Below are 14444 nucleotides of genomic sequence, written 5' to 3'. Positions count from 1 at the left end.
TACCTGCCTATCCGTTTGTAAGTAGTATACTATTAATATTACTACGCGAACCCCTTATTCCGCTAAGAATACTTCCTAAAATACTGCTATAAATCTTAGATCTCTATCTAATATAATTTTATTTAGTACTCTATATTTTGCAAATACTTCTTTAATATAAATTCTAGTAATATCTTCTGCTAAGATTTCTTCTATATATGCTATAAAATAGCCCTACTTAGTTAACTTGTCCACTATTACTAGGATTAAGTTATATTCCTATTCGGTAATAAAGTTTTTTAATTTTAGTAACTTTATAATAAAGTCCTATAATATTACCTCCTATAGACGTTCTGGTATCTTAATAGGCTATAGCTTTCTATACAGCTTATACCTTATTAGCTTATTCCTTTAGTAATCTAGGCATTCCCTTATAATTTTTCTTGCTAAGCTCTAAATTCTATTAATAATATACTCCTTTTAGAGTCTTAATACCAAGCCTGCGGCTCCATTATATCTCCATATTATTCCCTTATAGAAGTCTTTAACAAATTCCCTTATAACACCCCTTAGTATATACGTCCCTTCTTAATTCTTATATTGCTCTATATCTAGGTCCTTAAATTATACTTCTTAGATTTTTCTAGTTTAGCTGCTTTCTAGTAGCTTATATTCTTAGGTTACTATAATTTTAGGATAATTATATCTAATTAATCCATCGCTATCTTTATATAATATTGCCCCTAATAGCTTTTCGTTATTTTATAGTTTAGCTTTTCTACTAAGTATGTCTGCCCTTATATTCTTAGTGCCCTTAGTATACTAAATCTTAAAATAGTATTCTGCTAGCATCTCTGCCTATCTAACTTATCTTTAATTAAGCTCCTTTATTATTAGGAACCCCATTAGGTTCTTATAATCCGTTTTAACTATAAATAGTTTTTCTATACCTTATAAGAATGCTCTCTATTTTTTAAGTACTATAACTATACCTAATAACTCCTTATTATAAATATTATAGTTTAGTTCTAGTAGTGTTATTTTTTTTAACTATAGTATAATACTAGGTGCTATGTATTTCTATACTTTTATAGTAAATATACTCCTAATATAAAGTCTAATACGTCCATCTCTATAATTATCTCTAATCTTAATTAATAGATTTTAAGGATTAGCTTCTAGGTAAATTTTATCTTAAGGTTTTAGAATAACTCTCTTTATTTATTTCCCTATATCTATAGTTCCTCTTTCTTTATTAATCTTATAAATAGCTTAATACTTATTAACTATTATGCTATAAATCTCCTATAGTAGTTATAAAATCCTAGGAATAACCTTAACTATATTATATTTTCTAGTTCTTACTAACTTACTATAGCTTTAATTTTCTTTAGGTCTATACTAATATGACCTAGTTTAATAATAAATCTAATAAAATCTGTCTTCTTAGTAAAGAACTTATATTTTTTAATTACTACTAGCATCTGTTCTTCTTATAGTCTCTTTAAGACCTATTTAATGTATTCCCTATATTATTCCTTAGTTATTAAGTAAATAATAATATCGTCAAGGTATACTATAATAAACTTATTAAGGTGTTCTCCTAATATATTAATCTACTTCTAAACGTTGCTAGTATATTTATAAGTCCGAATTATATAACTAATAGCTTATATAGTCCTTCCTTTAACCTAAAAGCTGCCTTTTATTTGTTGCCTTTCTTAATCCTAATCTAATAATATACCTACCTTAGATCTATCTTTATAAGGATTTGCGTATTACCTATTTAGTCTTAAATTTTGCTAATTAAGGGTAAAGAATATCTATCCTTTCTGGTAATGTTGTTTAACTATTTATAGTTAATATATAGTCTAAGTTTTCTATTCTTCTTTAGTATAAATAGTACTAGATAACCTGCTAATGACTATAATAGTCTAATATATCCCTTTTGTAGGTTTTCCTAGACAAACTCCTTAAGTGCCTTTAACTCTTCTTTAGTTAGCTTATAAATTAGAAAGAACTTCAAACTTATTTCTAGTTCTAACTCTATTTTATAGTTTTATGCTATATATTTTAATAGCTTTTTGCTTTTTAGGCTCTATAGCTTTTTACTATACTTATAGTATCTCTTTAGTATATAGGACAACCCTTTCTTAGTTTCCTTGTATATTGCTCTAACTTAGTACCATACTATCTTAGTTTATTGTTACGTTTTGCGTTATTAAGTATCTTTAATATTAACCTAACCTATAACCTAATTAATTCTTAGATTATATTCCTATAACTAAGGTATACCTAATACTGCCTTATCCCGTTCTAATAATAGGATATTAAAAGATATCTTAATTTGTCTTTCTTTAATAGTTAGCTAAATAGGTCATATTTTAAGATTAATAATACCTCCTCTATAGGCTATTAGATCTCCTAAAATTATAACTAATAGGTAAAAGTACCTCTTCTATCTATAAGGTAATCCTATTCTTTTAATTACTACTAGTAAGATATGGTTTCTAGTTGCTTTACTATCTACTAATGCTTTAACTACTAATTAACTTATAAATTTAGGTGTTGTTTTTAAATCCCTTTAAGGGTCTAAGGCTTTACTACTAGCTCCCTCTAGTTTTATAGGCCTCCCCTTTTCCTAACTATTAGCTACTTAATCCTACTATACTTAGCTCGCTCTTTAGCTAATATCTTATTTACTTTTTATCCTTAATATACTATAAATACGTATTCTCTAGGCATTTCTACTACTATTATCCATCTAAGCACTTTTCCGTAAGAAATCTTTTTAGTTAAAGTATTAAGTCTTCTAACTCCTAAACTTCTATTAGATGCTATCTATATATATACTTAGAATTTCTATACTATTGCTCCTTTAGCGCCTAATATATTCTTATAAGGTATTTATAATTCTTTTCTTTTAGATTTTTATGCATATTATCTATATTATCTATACACGCAATCTATACTAATATATAATACGCTAGGTGCTTTAGGTTAACTCTTAGTTTATCCTTATCCTTAAGCTTAAACCTCTATTATACTTATCTAAATATTGCTATTATATTTATAGGTATTAAGACTTATTATTTACTTTTCTAGTCCTCTAATTATTTTTTAAAATCTTTTAATATTATAATTAAGGCTCCCTTAATATAATTTATGCCTTTTTCTATAATTAGTTAGTCTTAGACAACTTATTCGTCTAGCTATATATAAAAGTCCTCTTACTTATTACTATATCGTTGCCTATACTACTTTTAATATAGCTCCTTAAGTATATATAGTCTATCTATAAGGAAATATCTTTTTATTACTGCGTTATAATAGCCCTTTATATATCGTTTTTTAAACCTAGTTAGGATTCTTAAATCCTCTTCTTCTTCCAGTTTAATTAGCTATTTTACTTTTAACGTGCCTAACTTAGGCCTATTAGTAATCCTTCTTATAGGTACTCTTTTCCCTAAATAATCTATTACTTTTAGCATCTATTTTTACTATATAAAGATTCTATTCCTAAATTCTTTACTACTTTTATCTGGTTTTTTTCTTACTAATAGGTTAAAGCCTTCGTGATTTTTAACTAAGGTATTAACTTTTTAATCCTATTGCTGGGCCTTACTCGTAATTTCTTTAATAGTTCTTATCCTAGTATTGAAGTCTTAGTCCTATAGGATTTTTAATTTTAAGCTTACTTCTTTTCTAATTTATACTTTAGCCTTAGTCTAACTAGGCTTCTGTAGTATTCTTATCTTATTTTAAAAGTCTTAAATCTTGCTTATCTTGTTTTAAGAGTTTTACGCTATATTTCCTACTTTAATCTATTCTTGTAGATAGCTAGATTATATTCTTATCCGTTAGTTAGAATCTTAAATCTTACTTACCTCGTTCTAAAAATCTTATATCTTTAGCCTTTTGCCTTTATTAAGTGCTAAAGTGGCTTATTATTCTACTTCTCTTACATTTTATAAAGTAATAAACATCGTGTCTAATAGAGTTTTAATCCCTATTAATATTCCCTATTCTATAGTGGAATTATTCTCTACCTCTATTATATATCTAAGTTTTATATACTCCTAATTAGTCGCTTACTTCTTCTTATAATTGCTACTAATAGTCTAATTATTCCAATTCTTAGATTCCATTGCCTGGTAGAACTAGTGCGTAAGAACTTTCTCCACCAACTGCTAGCTATATATACCGTCTTCGTCCTAATCTAGTTTATAAAGTTAATCCTGTTCCTTATCTAACTCTCTTATACCCTAAAGTCCCCTTAACTTGGGCTCTTATAGCTAATAGCTTACGCCGTACTTAGCGTCCTTATAAACTTAGCATGCGTTATTATAATAAAACGCAAAGTAATTAATTAAATACTCTTTAGTTCCTTATAGTATATTATTATCCCTTTATACATATATGTCGCTAAGTAGTCTCATTCCCTTTACTACGTAGTTATACTAACTACTTCTATAGTCTTTGGCGAAATGACCCCATTTTTTATAGTTTATATAAGCCCCTTCTTTATACTACTTTTCCTACTATAGAGTCCGCCTAAACGCCTTTTACTATTAAGATCCCTGGTTCGGCCTCTACTCCTTAGTCCTATAATTACTTAATCCTTAACCTCTAGGTTTCTATAGTTTCCTATTCTAATTTCTAGATTCTTTAATACTACTTAGGTCTATTAGCTCTGGTTTATTATTCTATAGTTTCTAGGGTTATTGCTACGTACTCCTTATATAACTATAGAACTCTATCTTACTATTTCTTGGCTTGTTCCCTTTAATAGATACTATTATTAATTTTAATTACTTAATCTATTAGCTCTCTAAGCGTATCCATATCTTCTATTAGGATAATTATATCCTAGACTTTTACCTTAAGTCCCTATTTATACTATACTATAAGCGCCTTATTATTCCACTTAACCTATATAGCTAGTGTTTAAAATTATATTATATACTTAATTGCTAAGGTTCGTTATACTAGGTTTTAAAGCTTCCGTTCCACTATAGTAACTGCCTTTAAATCCCTAAATATTTATATAAGTTAATTTACAAATCCGTTCTAGCTTAAGAATATATATTTAACTTCTAAATTAGTAGTTATATCTCTACGCTCTTATATTTCCGTAAGGTAAGATTTAAACTACTTAAGCGCTCTTCCTATTAAGAATAATCCTGCGTAGACTACTTAGTCTATTAGTATGGAGGCTTTACGCCTTCTTATATTACCTTAAAGCGCATTAATATAAGAAATCCCTTAAGCTTTAACTTTTCTTCTAAGAATTGTTTAACTAATAGTAACTTAACTTTTATCACTCCAATTCCGTTAATTTGTTCTTTGAGTATTTAATTATTACTTATTAACTAATTAAGTATTTCCTGTAATTAACCTACCGTAACAAGCTATAAATTAGTATCCCGTATACTAGTGTCTCCACTTATTCCTAAAGTAGTTGCTATTATTAACGGCGTTATAACTAGTACTTTTAGTGATATATTACTTAACTTATTAATATTATAATCTTAGTAGTAAATATATAATAAAGCCTTATAGGAAATACTACAGTAGACTTATTAATAAGCTAGGTATATAGGTAAGAATAAGTTAATAATATAAATATAATAGTAGAGTAGTTACCTAATAGATTAACTCTAATTATATTCTAAGATTTATTATAAAGAAGAGAACTATCTAAGTAGGGACTATGGTCCTTTAAATATATAATACTGCGCCTGGGAAATATACTAAGTACGTTAGTACGTCAGTACGTCGGTACGTCCCACATTCCTATATTCTTACATTACTACATTCTAAACTTATAACGTAACTAGCCACGTAACTTAGCTACCCCTCGTTCTATAGCTCGATCGGTTCCAGTTCCTCCTATACTGCCCTAACTAACCCATTTATATCTCTTCTTAGTAGTACTACTACTGCTAATATAAGGTCTGTAACAGTAACTCTAATAATAATAACTTTTAGATAAGAGTAGGGGACTAAACTCCACTAAGCTAATAACTAGTAGAAGATAGTGTGTAATAATTCCCGTTATATTATTGCGCTAAGTAAGTAACTAATACTAACTTCTACTATACAGGAATATAATAGGTTACACTACCTGCGTAAGTACCCTACTGCTATAATCTCGTTCTCCGTAACCTCTACCTTGTTCTTCGCAAACCTCTACCTTGTTCCTCTATACCTACTTATATGACAATCTTATACTATTCGCGCTACTAAAGCAACTTGTACTTCGCTCGCCTACGCTACTATTAGGCCCCTTACTAGCTCTAGCGCTTTACCTATATATATAACTTTGGCCTTTACACCTACTTCTAGTAGACTCTTACGCTTCTATTTACGCTTTACCTTACTTAGCTCTAGGGCGCCTAGCTCTAGGGCGTCTGCCTCTATAAAACTTTTACGCTTATATCTATACTTTCCTTCTCCCTTTACTTTAGCTTATTCTTTAGCCTTTTTCTTAATACACTTTATAATAAGGTCTTTATAGCTTATAACCTTCGCCTTCCCTAGTACTAGTAATTTGGTTAATTATTAAACTTTAGCTTTATTATTAATTGTAGTTAAGAATTAAATTTAGTTCTACCAAAGGGCACCCTTAGTAAAGGATATTTAGGCAGTATTAGCGAGCATATACCTTTATAGGCTCTTTTTATTTATCTTATTAAGCATATAAGTATCCCTTTTAATAATTAGATTTTATAGTAATATAAGTGCCTCTACTAGTACTAGTGTTAAGTATTTATAGTACCTTATCCTATAGATAATGCTCTACCTCTCCCTTAACGGCTTTTAGAATGGCTAGTTTAGCTAGGGGTTTTAGTATACCTCTAAGTACTCTATCTAGGTTAAATAGCCTTAACCCGCTTATAGTAAAACCGGCCTTAATATTCTTAGCTATAAACGCTCTTTCTCTTATAGGGCTATATAGAGAGATAAAATACTACTTACCAATTATATTTACACCTCCTTATTTAAGTTATTTAAGTTATTTATAATAGGCTAACTTAAGTAGGGAAAATACTAAAATATTATAGGGTTAGAGCTTATAGGAGGTATAAGAGGGTAGTTAATATAGAATAATATTATTTGCGAAACAATACTTAAGGATCTTAAGGGTTTCGTATATCCCGAAACTGTCGCTAATTAGCACTTAAAGTTTCTAGTTAGCTCGATCTTTAGTTTAGGGGGCTAATATACACTTAAGCTACTCTAAACTAATCTTAGAGTTAGTATATCTAGATTTAGAGCATACGTACTACTATTTAGGAGTAGGAAATGTAGTCCAGTTGCTTTAATAGGTGGTAGCTGGCTAAATAATTATAGGTGTTAAATACCTACCGTTACCGCTAATACATTTAATCGCAGTAGCCATTGTCCGCCTAATACGCGCGCCTCTATAGTCTTGTATATTATCCTTACTTATTAGGACTTTAATAGAGCCTAATATACTAAGTATTACTCCAGTCTTATCTATATTATATATATTCTCTACTAGTATAGTTAAATCTTATAATATATCTCTAATTACTTTAAACTAATATATAATCTTTTTATAAGTGTTTTTCTTATAACGGTTCCGGTCCAGCACCTTTACTCTTCTTACTTTTAGTTATAGATAGCGTTTCTTAAAAGCCTTTAGCCAGTTTCTACCGGGAGGCTTAGGTAGTCTATTAAGTATAGAGCGCTAGTAAGTAGTACTAAAGGCTATAGAAAGTATATACTTTAATCACATAAGTTATCTAAAATTAGCCATTTGTAACAAGAAACCAATAACGGCTTTAACTTCGGATGGGGTAAGATACTATTAGCTTTTAGCCTTCTCCTCAATTAACCGTCGTCCTCAATCACGGTAATAGAGAGTAGTATAAGCGACCTTACTATAATCTGCTAGTGCACAGTATAAATTAGGCACGCCAGGAGGAACACCTTATACTAGTACCTGACTGGCTCTATCCATCTTAGCTTACTATCGTGATAGGATAATAGGAAGGAACGAGTGAGGAGCAATAAAGGGCGAGGTAGGACCGAGCCCGACCCTGAAAAAGAAACTATTTTTAGGCCTGTCCATTTTTAGCCGCCTATAATTCTTAAATACTTAAGGCCGCGCTGGCGGCAATTAAGGACAAGCTTCTGGACAACTGTAGGAACTTTAAGTTGCAAGGTAAGAGGCAGGATTCGGATTTCGAGATTTTTTCAACGATCAATTAATTATACAGCTTCCAAGATTTCTGAAGTGGCTAATTATTGGACGGATGTGACATAGTGGCGCTAAGCGGCTTAATGAAGTTCGCAAATCTATTTAGCCGGATATTTAAAACGTAATGAAAACCCTTTAATCTGCACTGTGCGTTTAATCGGGGAATCAGCGCACACTCCCTGCCGCTTAATTGTGGGACGGATCCGGATGAGTTCTGAAACCATTCCACCACTGCTGGTTACCTGCTTTCCTTGCCAGACTTTGAGTCCGAAGTAGTTGTGCACAGCTCTGGATATCCGTTAAAACATTAGTTCCATCGGGTCTAACCCCAACACCACAATATAAGGCTGTACGATCACGTAACTTGTTAAAAGTCACATAGCGGTATTTTTGAGGCTTATATCCTCCTTTCTGTGTCTCTGTAGCTTGTGCTCTGAGCGGGCCATCTCTTTGTTCCACTCGTTGAAGACACTGTGTCAACGGTGTAGCAGCACCAGCGTGTGCAGGTACTACAGGTTTGATCCGCTTCTTTTCGCATTCAGCCAGGCCAATATCGGCCAGTCCTTTGTATGGTAGCCCGTGAGGATTGTGAGGGACGTCGAAACGAAAATAGCTCGAACCTGGCTGCGCTGCTGCGAACCCTGTCACGTCGTTATGGTTCCTTTGCGTTTCGGTAATATTTTTGACTGTCCACTGGACGAAAGAAGTCCACCCAAAGCGGCTCTGGGCTTTAGTTCTTCCCGTTCCAATGCTGACCAGAGCCTTCGGAAATAGCTGTGCTGGAAGTCCACCTGGGTTAACCATTTGAAGGGCCTCATTCCATGCAACCTTTGCTGGGTTGTTTTCTTCCACACCGCCGTCGATATAACGTCTCCCGTTGACCTCCACACTTTTGAAATAACTGGGAGCTGCAGAGGTGCATGAGCATGCGGTTGGGATGGTCAACACCGAACGTTGTAATACCCGTGGGTTGTATTCAAGGCCAATGACTGAGGGTCGTGCGCTATGATCGTACGATCGGAACAGTGTTGTGATATCAGCAGATTTCTCTTTCTGAAACGTAGTAGCGCCTCCATCGCGAACTGTTACCACGGCACTAAAGCCTCAAAGTTAGCATGGCCCAATAAAAAAGGGGCGCACTTACACTTTACAGGTCCTGTTAACACCTTCAGCATAGTCATGTTGGCGAAGCAGCTCATAGCCAGTACAAGGTCCATTGTTAGGGTGGCAGCGACAGTGTTGAATAACGGCTTCGCGTGCTGCATCCTGAACCTTGCGCCTGGAGTAGTGTTGAAAATATCTTCGTTTTTTGGGAGGGACGAAGATCTTGTTGGCTAATATCCAGTACTGTTTGATGCTATCATCAACTCCCATTCGCAGGCGTCCTAACATAATAGCAATCAGGCTATGCACACGTCAGCAGCGTTCGTGCAGACAAGCAATACTGTTACACTACCCTCCCGTGCTGGTGCCAATAATAAAATCGAAGTAATTGCAGGGCAAGGGAACGTCGTGGTTCTGAACACCTCCTTCTATCTGATTCTGTGGGGTATCAGCGTCATCTAACGTCTTGATGTGTTCCATGACTTCGCGCAAAATGTATAGTATTGACAGGCCCCTGATCCCACCACCATCTATTTTCATCCGTCAGATTCCTCATGGTGTATTCAAAGTAGATTTCATACCTAGAGAGAGTACAAGTGGGGCCCAGGGATTTGGCGGTGCAGGGTTGGGATTGGCATTTGCCGCCATGATAATGCCTGACTAAAGAATCGAAAGCCCGTCTGTGCGAGATGCATGCAAGACATATATACCAGGGCAGAGCTGCCCATTCGATCCATTCTCAGCCTCAATAATCCAGATACTGTCCTGCAGTCGAGCAGAAGAAGCCGATAATTCCAGCCCATTTCTAGAGCCAATGAAACTTGAGTCCGTAACCGCTCTCAATATTGCCCGACGTTTGCGGAAAAACATAAAGCGAGATGGACGGAAAGGCAGTGGGCGGCGTTCCAATTATTGCTTTCTCACAACGCCTTCAATGTGCGTCTGACGCAGTGGAAGTCATGAGGAGAGCGGCACCAAGGGTGATAGGTCCAAGGAGGGATACAGCAAAGTCGATCGAGTGTCGGACGGTCCGTGCATACGAGGTCTTGCTGTGTTGGACTTGAGTGGCTTAGCAATAAATAATACAGACGCCACTCTCAATTACGATACCCATTATAACGATAACTCCGGTTATTACGCTACGACCTGGCTGCCTGAATCAGTTCTTATATATAAGATAACTCGGCTCCCGATGACCGATATATTATAGGGTTTTAATTAATTATCGCTCCAACGTGTTATAGGCTAGTTATACTAGATTAAACACTACCGTACCTAAATAAGATTTGACTAGACAGGCTTAGCTACATTCTTATATATATTAAGCATACTAGGTTAGTTTACGTTAACTCCTGTTAATTCAGGAAATTGTACGCCAAGATTCATTACCAAGTAAAACCGGTATGACGATACTCTCGCGACAACGATACGTTACAGCTTCCAAGATCACATCGTTACGAACGAAACTGCCGGGCTGTGTAACCCGCCAGCTGGCGTCAGATAAAAAGTCTGCAGCCCACTCAGTAGGTTTCCACCCAACAGACCGTCAATCGCCAACGCAGTCGTCTTTACCCCCTCACTTCATAACAAGCTCGCTCTGCGCTCGACTTTACTTTTCATCTTATCAAGCTACAGCAGAACACCTTTACATTCAGCCAAGAGCCAAGTGTCGTCAAAACCGCTGTAACGTCATGGCGAAGACCCTTGCTCAGATCAGCGACAAAAATATGCTGGTCTATCAAACCGAGACGCAAACGATAAGAAAGTTTAACCGCGGGGAGTTGCGAAGACGGTACTCGGGCAAGTTACTCACGTCCATACACTCCCGTGATTTAAGCACATCTAGCCTAACTACTCTCTTCCCAGACGAAGCGACCGCGCCCACGTTTACAGAGTTTCATGTGCCCAAGGGCAACACGCGCTTCAAGTTGGAGAATCCTCGCATAGGAAACGCTACCCCCACGGCATCACAGGTTGCATCGGTGCCGATTCCTTGGGACATGGTGCTTAAAAGCAGGCTGTTAGGACAGGAAGGGCATCTGTATGTTACGGAGCGTTGCTGAATGGAATGTCTAGGATATCATATATTAGAGGCCGCTGAGTCAAGAGTATACCCACATTACATGTCTACATGAAATCTTTGGAAGAGGTGACATTGCTGGATCCGATTGCAAAGCACGCTATTAGTAGCCACATGGTTGAACTACCCAAATCCCTGGCATTGTAGAGGCAACAGCCGTCGCATAATAATGTCACTTGCTGTCAACTTGTGGTCGGTCCCGGAGGTATGCCATCCATGGCGGAACGGATCCGCTCGAGATGTATTTGAGAGAATTTGTCAGAGACATTTTTTCCTAAACGTCCATGTGCTCCATTTTGTTTTAGGAGCAAGGTAATAATGATCAGCCGTGTGACGCTAAATGGTGACATTGTCTATCGATGATTGGATAGTGCGCGTCTACCTTGCTTCCTCTATCTTCCTTGCCTCCTCCCTCTTCCTTGCCTCTTTTCTCTTCTTTGCCTCCGCCATCTTCCTTGCCTCCCTCTTCCTTGCCTCCACCATCTTCCTTGCCTCCTCCCTCTTCCTTGCCTCTTTCCTCTTCTTTGCCTCCGCAATCTTCCTCGCCTCCTCCCTCTTCCTTGCCTCCTTCCTTTTCATTGCTTCTTCCATTCTCTTTGCCTCTTCCATCTTCTTTGCCTTTGCTTCCCCTCTTATCTCCTCGAAAATCGAAAGTATAGGCTGGTCATCCGAATCGACCCTTCCAGTGCTGACGGCTCCGGAAGTTTTGTTAGTCAGTTTCACATTTCTCCAAGTAATCACTCTCGTAAAACATGTGCCAAATTTGGCGATCCAAGTCTGCGTTTCGTCAACCGGCCATAGTTCGTAGCTGAAATCCTTAGCTTGTACGACTGTAGGATGTATCATCACAACACGTATTCCGGCATGAGTATTCTTGATACTTTCGCGAATAATAGGTTCTTCAACCAGCTGATATGTGCTTTGTCCTGAAGGGTGGTATTTGTCGGGTGGTGGAGGCGCTAAAATCGTCACCAATCCGCTGCGTGAGGTATACCAGGCAAATATCGCGGAAGCTCCTTTCATATATTTCGACCACTTCTCACGAGATTTGCTTGAAATGGTGTGGTTTTAATCTGTTCGATCCATAAGAGGACCCATTGCGAGGGCTAGTGTCTGTCGACCACGTTTAGCTGCCCATTCTTCAGCTGTATGGCGAGGTATGCCACTCCGAGGGACTAAGCTACCCGGACACCACGTGCGGCTTTCAAATTGCCGTCGGATCTCTTTCTCTTCCCCTAAAGTGATGTATTTCGAGACTATCGCAGTGATTGACGACGGACACTCTTCCAGACTATTACATGACGATTGTCGTGCAGGCGTCGCAACATCCATGGCTGATTAATTCAACATGTGAGCATTTCCATGAGAGTCTGCTAATGATCGAGAAGAAGATCAACCCAGAAGAATTGAAAGCTAGAGTGGGTTTTATCAATTGGTGCCCGCACGGTCACTTTGCTTGCCTTGATCACCACACTGAATCGCAACTTATCGCAGATGGAATCGCTAGGCTATGCAGTACATCATATTTGCGCATTCCATGCGAGCGAGGCATTCTATTTTTGGCTGTATCGACGGCCAAATCGTGAGCAACAGTCGTTGAGAGCGATTTTTGTTGGATGCAAATGCGGGCCAACAGCTCGGGGGGGTCACGGAAAAACTCGGCGGGGTCACAAAGTTCAACATCCTTTCTGACCTTGCTCAGCTTCTGACCGGGGTGCAGCTGAGCGTGGTCACGGAAAAGTTGAACGTGGTCACCGATGGGGTCGGCGAAAGTTGAGCGTGGTCACCGATGGAACCGCCGGCAAAAGGTCGGCGTGGTCACGCTTTTGCCCATACAGAACGCGCATCAGTAGCTACAATTTACCTTAGCGACCGTATGCACTGAATATGCGATGCATATGCTGAGCATATACGTACACCTATAAGAATAAATCGCGGTAGTAAACTGGCTTATTAGTAAGCATGTGCTAAGCATACGCTAAGAATATACTGGGTATATGCTATGTATATACCTAGCATATACTTACTAATAAGCCAGTTTACTACCGCGATTTATTCTTATAGGTGTACGTATATGCTCAGCATATGCATCGCATATTTAGTGTATATAGTTAGCATATACATCGCATATTTAGTGCATATAGTTAGTATATGCTACGTATATACTTAGCAAATACTATAGTATAGCCTACCTTATATAAAATATAAAGGTAATACTTTAGAGGATAGTATATAGGGAGTAAGGTCTCTTTAATATAAAGGTAGAATAGGTAGAGTATATAGAGTGAGTATATGCTCTATATATGCTAAGACTATATATTACATATATAGGATATTTTAATAACTTGGTTTATTATTTTTATTATTGTATATGCCCCGCATATGCCTAGCATAAACCGTTAATTTTTATTTATTCAATATTTTAAATTCTATTAAAATAAATATTTTAGTTTATATATGCGCTGCATATATATAAAGCTTAGCGTGGTTAGAAGTTAAGCGTGGTCAGAAAGGTTCTAACTATGTTGAACTTTGTGACCACGCCGAGTTTTTCCGTGACCACGCCGAGCTGTGAGCCCGCTTCTGACCCCACTGAGCTTCTGCATATACAGCGCATATAAAAAAAATTTTTTTTTTAATAAAATTAAAATTCATATTAACTATTTAATAAATCGTGAATATTATATAACGCGAGGAATGTATATGCGGGGCATATATATTCCGCTAGCTACTATATAAAGTAGGTAAGCTAAGTTATTAAAACATGGCCTATATATACGCGTCGCATATCTATAACAATAGCGGCCGCACTAGAACTTCTCTATAACACCGTAGTATACGCTATAAGTATATACTACATAGCCTATATATAAGCGCTATATATGCTAATATCTAGCTAGGGCAATATTAATATTTTAACTTTGCCTTTATATACGCTCTGCCTACGCTTACTATAAGCCTTATAATCGCAGACTTTAATAATCTGTAGGTGGCCAGTGCCACTAACCCTAGCGCCTTTAGGTACCACTATAGTAAGTATATACTTTATAT

General features: G+C 36.3%; 4 protein-coding genes across 4 annotated transcripts; all 4 read right to left on the bottom strand.

The window, feature by feature from the left end:
• Positions 1–7321: 7321 nt before the first annotated feature.
• Positions 7322–7510, bottom strand: K441DRAFT_597265 (uncharacterized protein; the record flags this gene model as incomplete). The annotated part of the gene is made up of 1 exon (XM_067645053.1): positions 7322–7510. A coding segment is annotated over one exon (189 nt), but the record flags the coding sequence as incomplete, so codon positions are not given.
• Positions 7511–8181: 671 nt separating this feature from the next.
• K441DRAFT_649446 (FabD/lysophospholipase-like protein) lies at positions 8182–10270 on the bottom strand. The gene is made up of 4 exons (XM_067646946.1): positions 9895–10270; positions 9666–9843; positions 9354–9614; positions 8182–9305 (listed from the first exon to the last, which is right to left on the bottom strand). Exons 1-4 carry the CDS (start codon positions 9959–9961, stop codon positions 8396–8398), a joined length of 1416 nt encoding a protein of 471 aa, XP_067496381.1. The 5' UTR covers positions 9962–10270; the 3' UTR covers positions 8182–8395.
• A 1234-nt stretch (positions 10271–11504) lies between these two features.
• Positions 11505–12589, bottom strand: K441DRAFT_22557 (uncharacterized protein). Its single transcript, XM_067640615.1, has 3 exons — positions 12578–12589; positions 11886–12506; positions 11505–11852 (listed from the first exon to the last, which is right to left on the bottom strand). The coding sequence occupies exons 2-3, from the start codon at positions 12414–12416 to the stop codon at positions 11772–11774; spliced, it is 612 nt and encodes a 203-aa protein (XP_067496380.1). The 5' UTR covers positions 12417–12506; positions 12578–12589; the 3' UTR covers positions 11505–11771.
• Positions 12050–12906, bottom strand: K441DRAFT_671661 (uncharacterized protein). The gene is made up of 2 exons (XM_067650449.1): positions 12215–12906; positions 12050–12105 (listed from the first exon to the last, which is right to left on the bottom strand). Exon 1 carries the CDS (start codon positions 12723–12725, stop codon positions 12462–12464), a length of 264 nt encoding a protein of 87 aa, XP_067496379.1. The 5' UTR covers positions 12726–12906; the 3' UTR covers positions 12050–12105; positions 12215–12461.
• Between the last annotated feature and the right edge of the window lie 1538 nt (positions 12907–14444).

Source organism: Cenococcum geophilum, assembly GCF_001692895.1.
Source record: "Cenococcum geophilum 1.58 unplaced genomic scaffold K441scaffold_106, whole genome shotgun sequence".
NCBI classification, from domain to species: domain Eukaryota; kingdom Fungi; phylum Ascomycota; class Dothideomycetes; order Gloniales; family Gloniaceae; genus Cenococcum; species Cenococcum geophilum.
The sequence above is the reverse complement of the archived record's forward strand: the minus strand, read 5'-3'. Positions and strand labels throughout refer to the sequence as shown.

Excerpts from the sequence above, each read along its gene's own strand:
- K441DRAFT_649446 (XM_067646946.1), bottom strand. The coding sequence starts at position 9,961 with ATGGCGGCAAATGCCAATCCCAACCCTGCACCGCCAAATCCCTGGGCC. Across the intron at positions 9,844-9,894 it reads CCCACTTGTACTCTCTCTAG|ATGGTGGTGGGATCAGGGGC; the intron begins GTATGAAATCTA and ends GGATGAAAATAG. Across the intron at positions 9,615-9,665 it reads ATTGGCACCAGCACGGGAGG|CCTGATTGCTATTATGTTAG; the intron begins GTAGTGTAACAG and ends ACGTGTGCATAG.
- K441DRAFT_22557 (XM_067640615.1), bottom strand. The coding sequence starts at position 12,416 with ATGAAAGGAGCTTCCGCGATATTTGCCTGGTATACCTCACGCAGCGGA. Across the intron at positions 11,853-11,885 it reads AGGCAAGGAAGAGGGAGGAG|GCAAGGAAGATGGCGGAGGC; the intron begins GCAAGGAAGATG and ends AGGAAGAGGGAG.
- K441DRAFT_671661 (XM_067650449.1), bottom strand. The coding sequence starts at position 12,725 with ATGGATGTTGCGACGCCTGCACGACAATCGTCATGTAATAGTCTGGAA.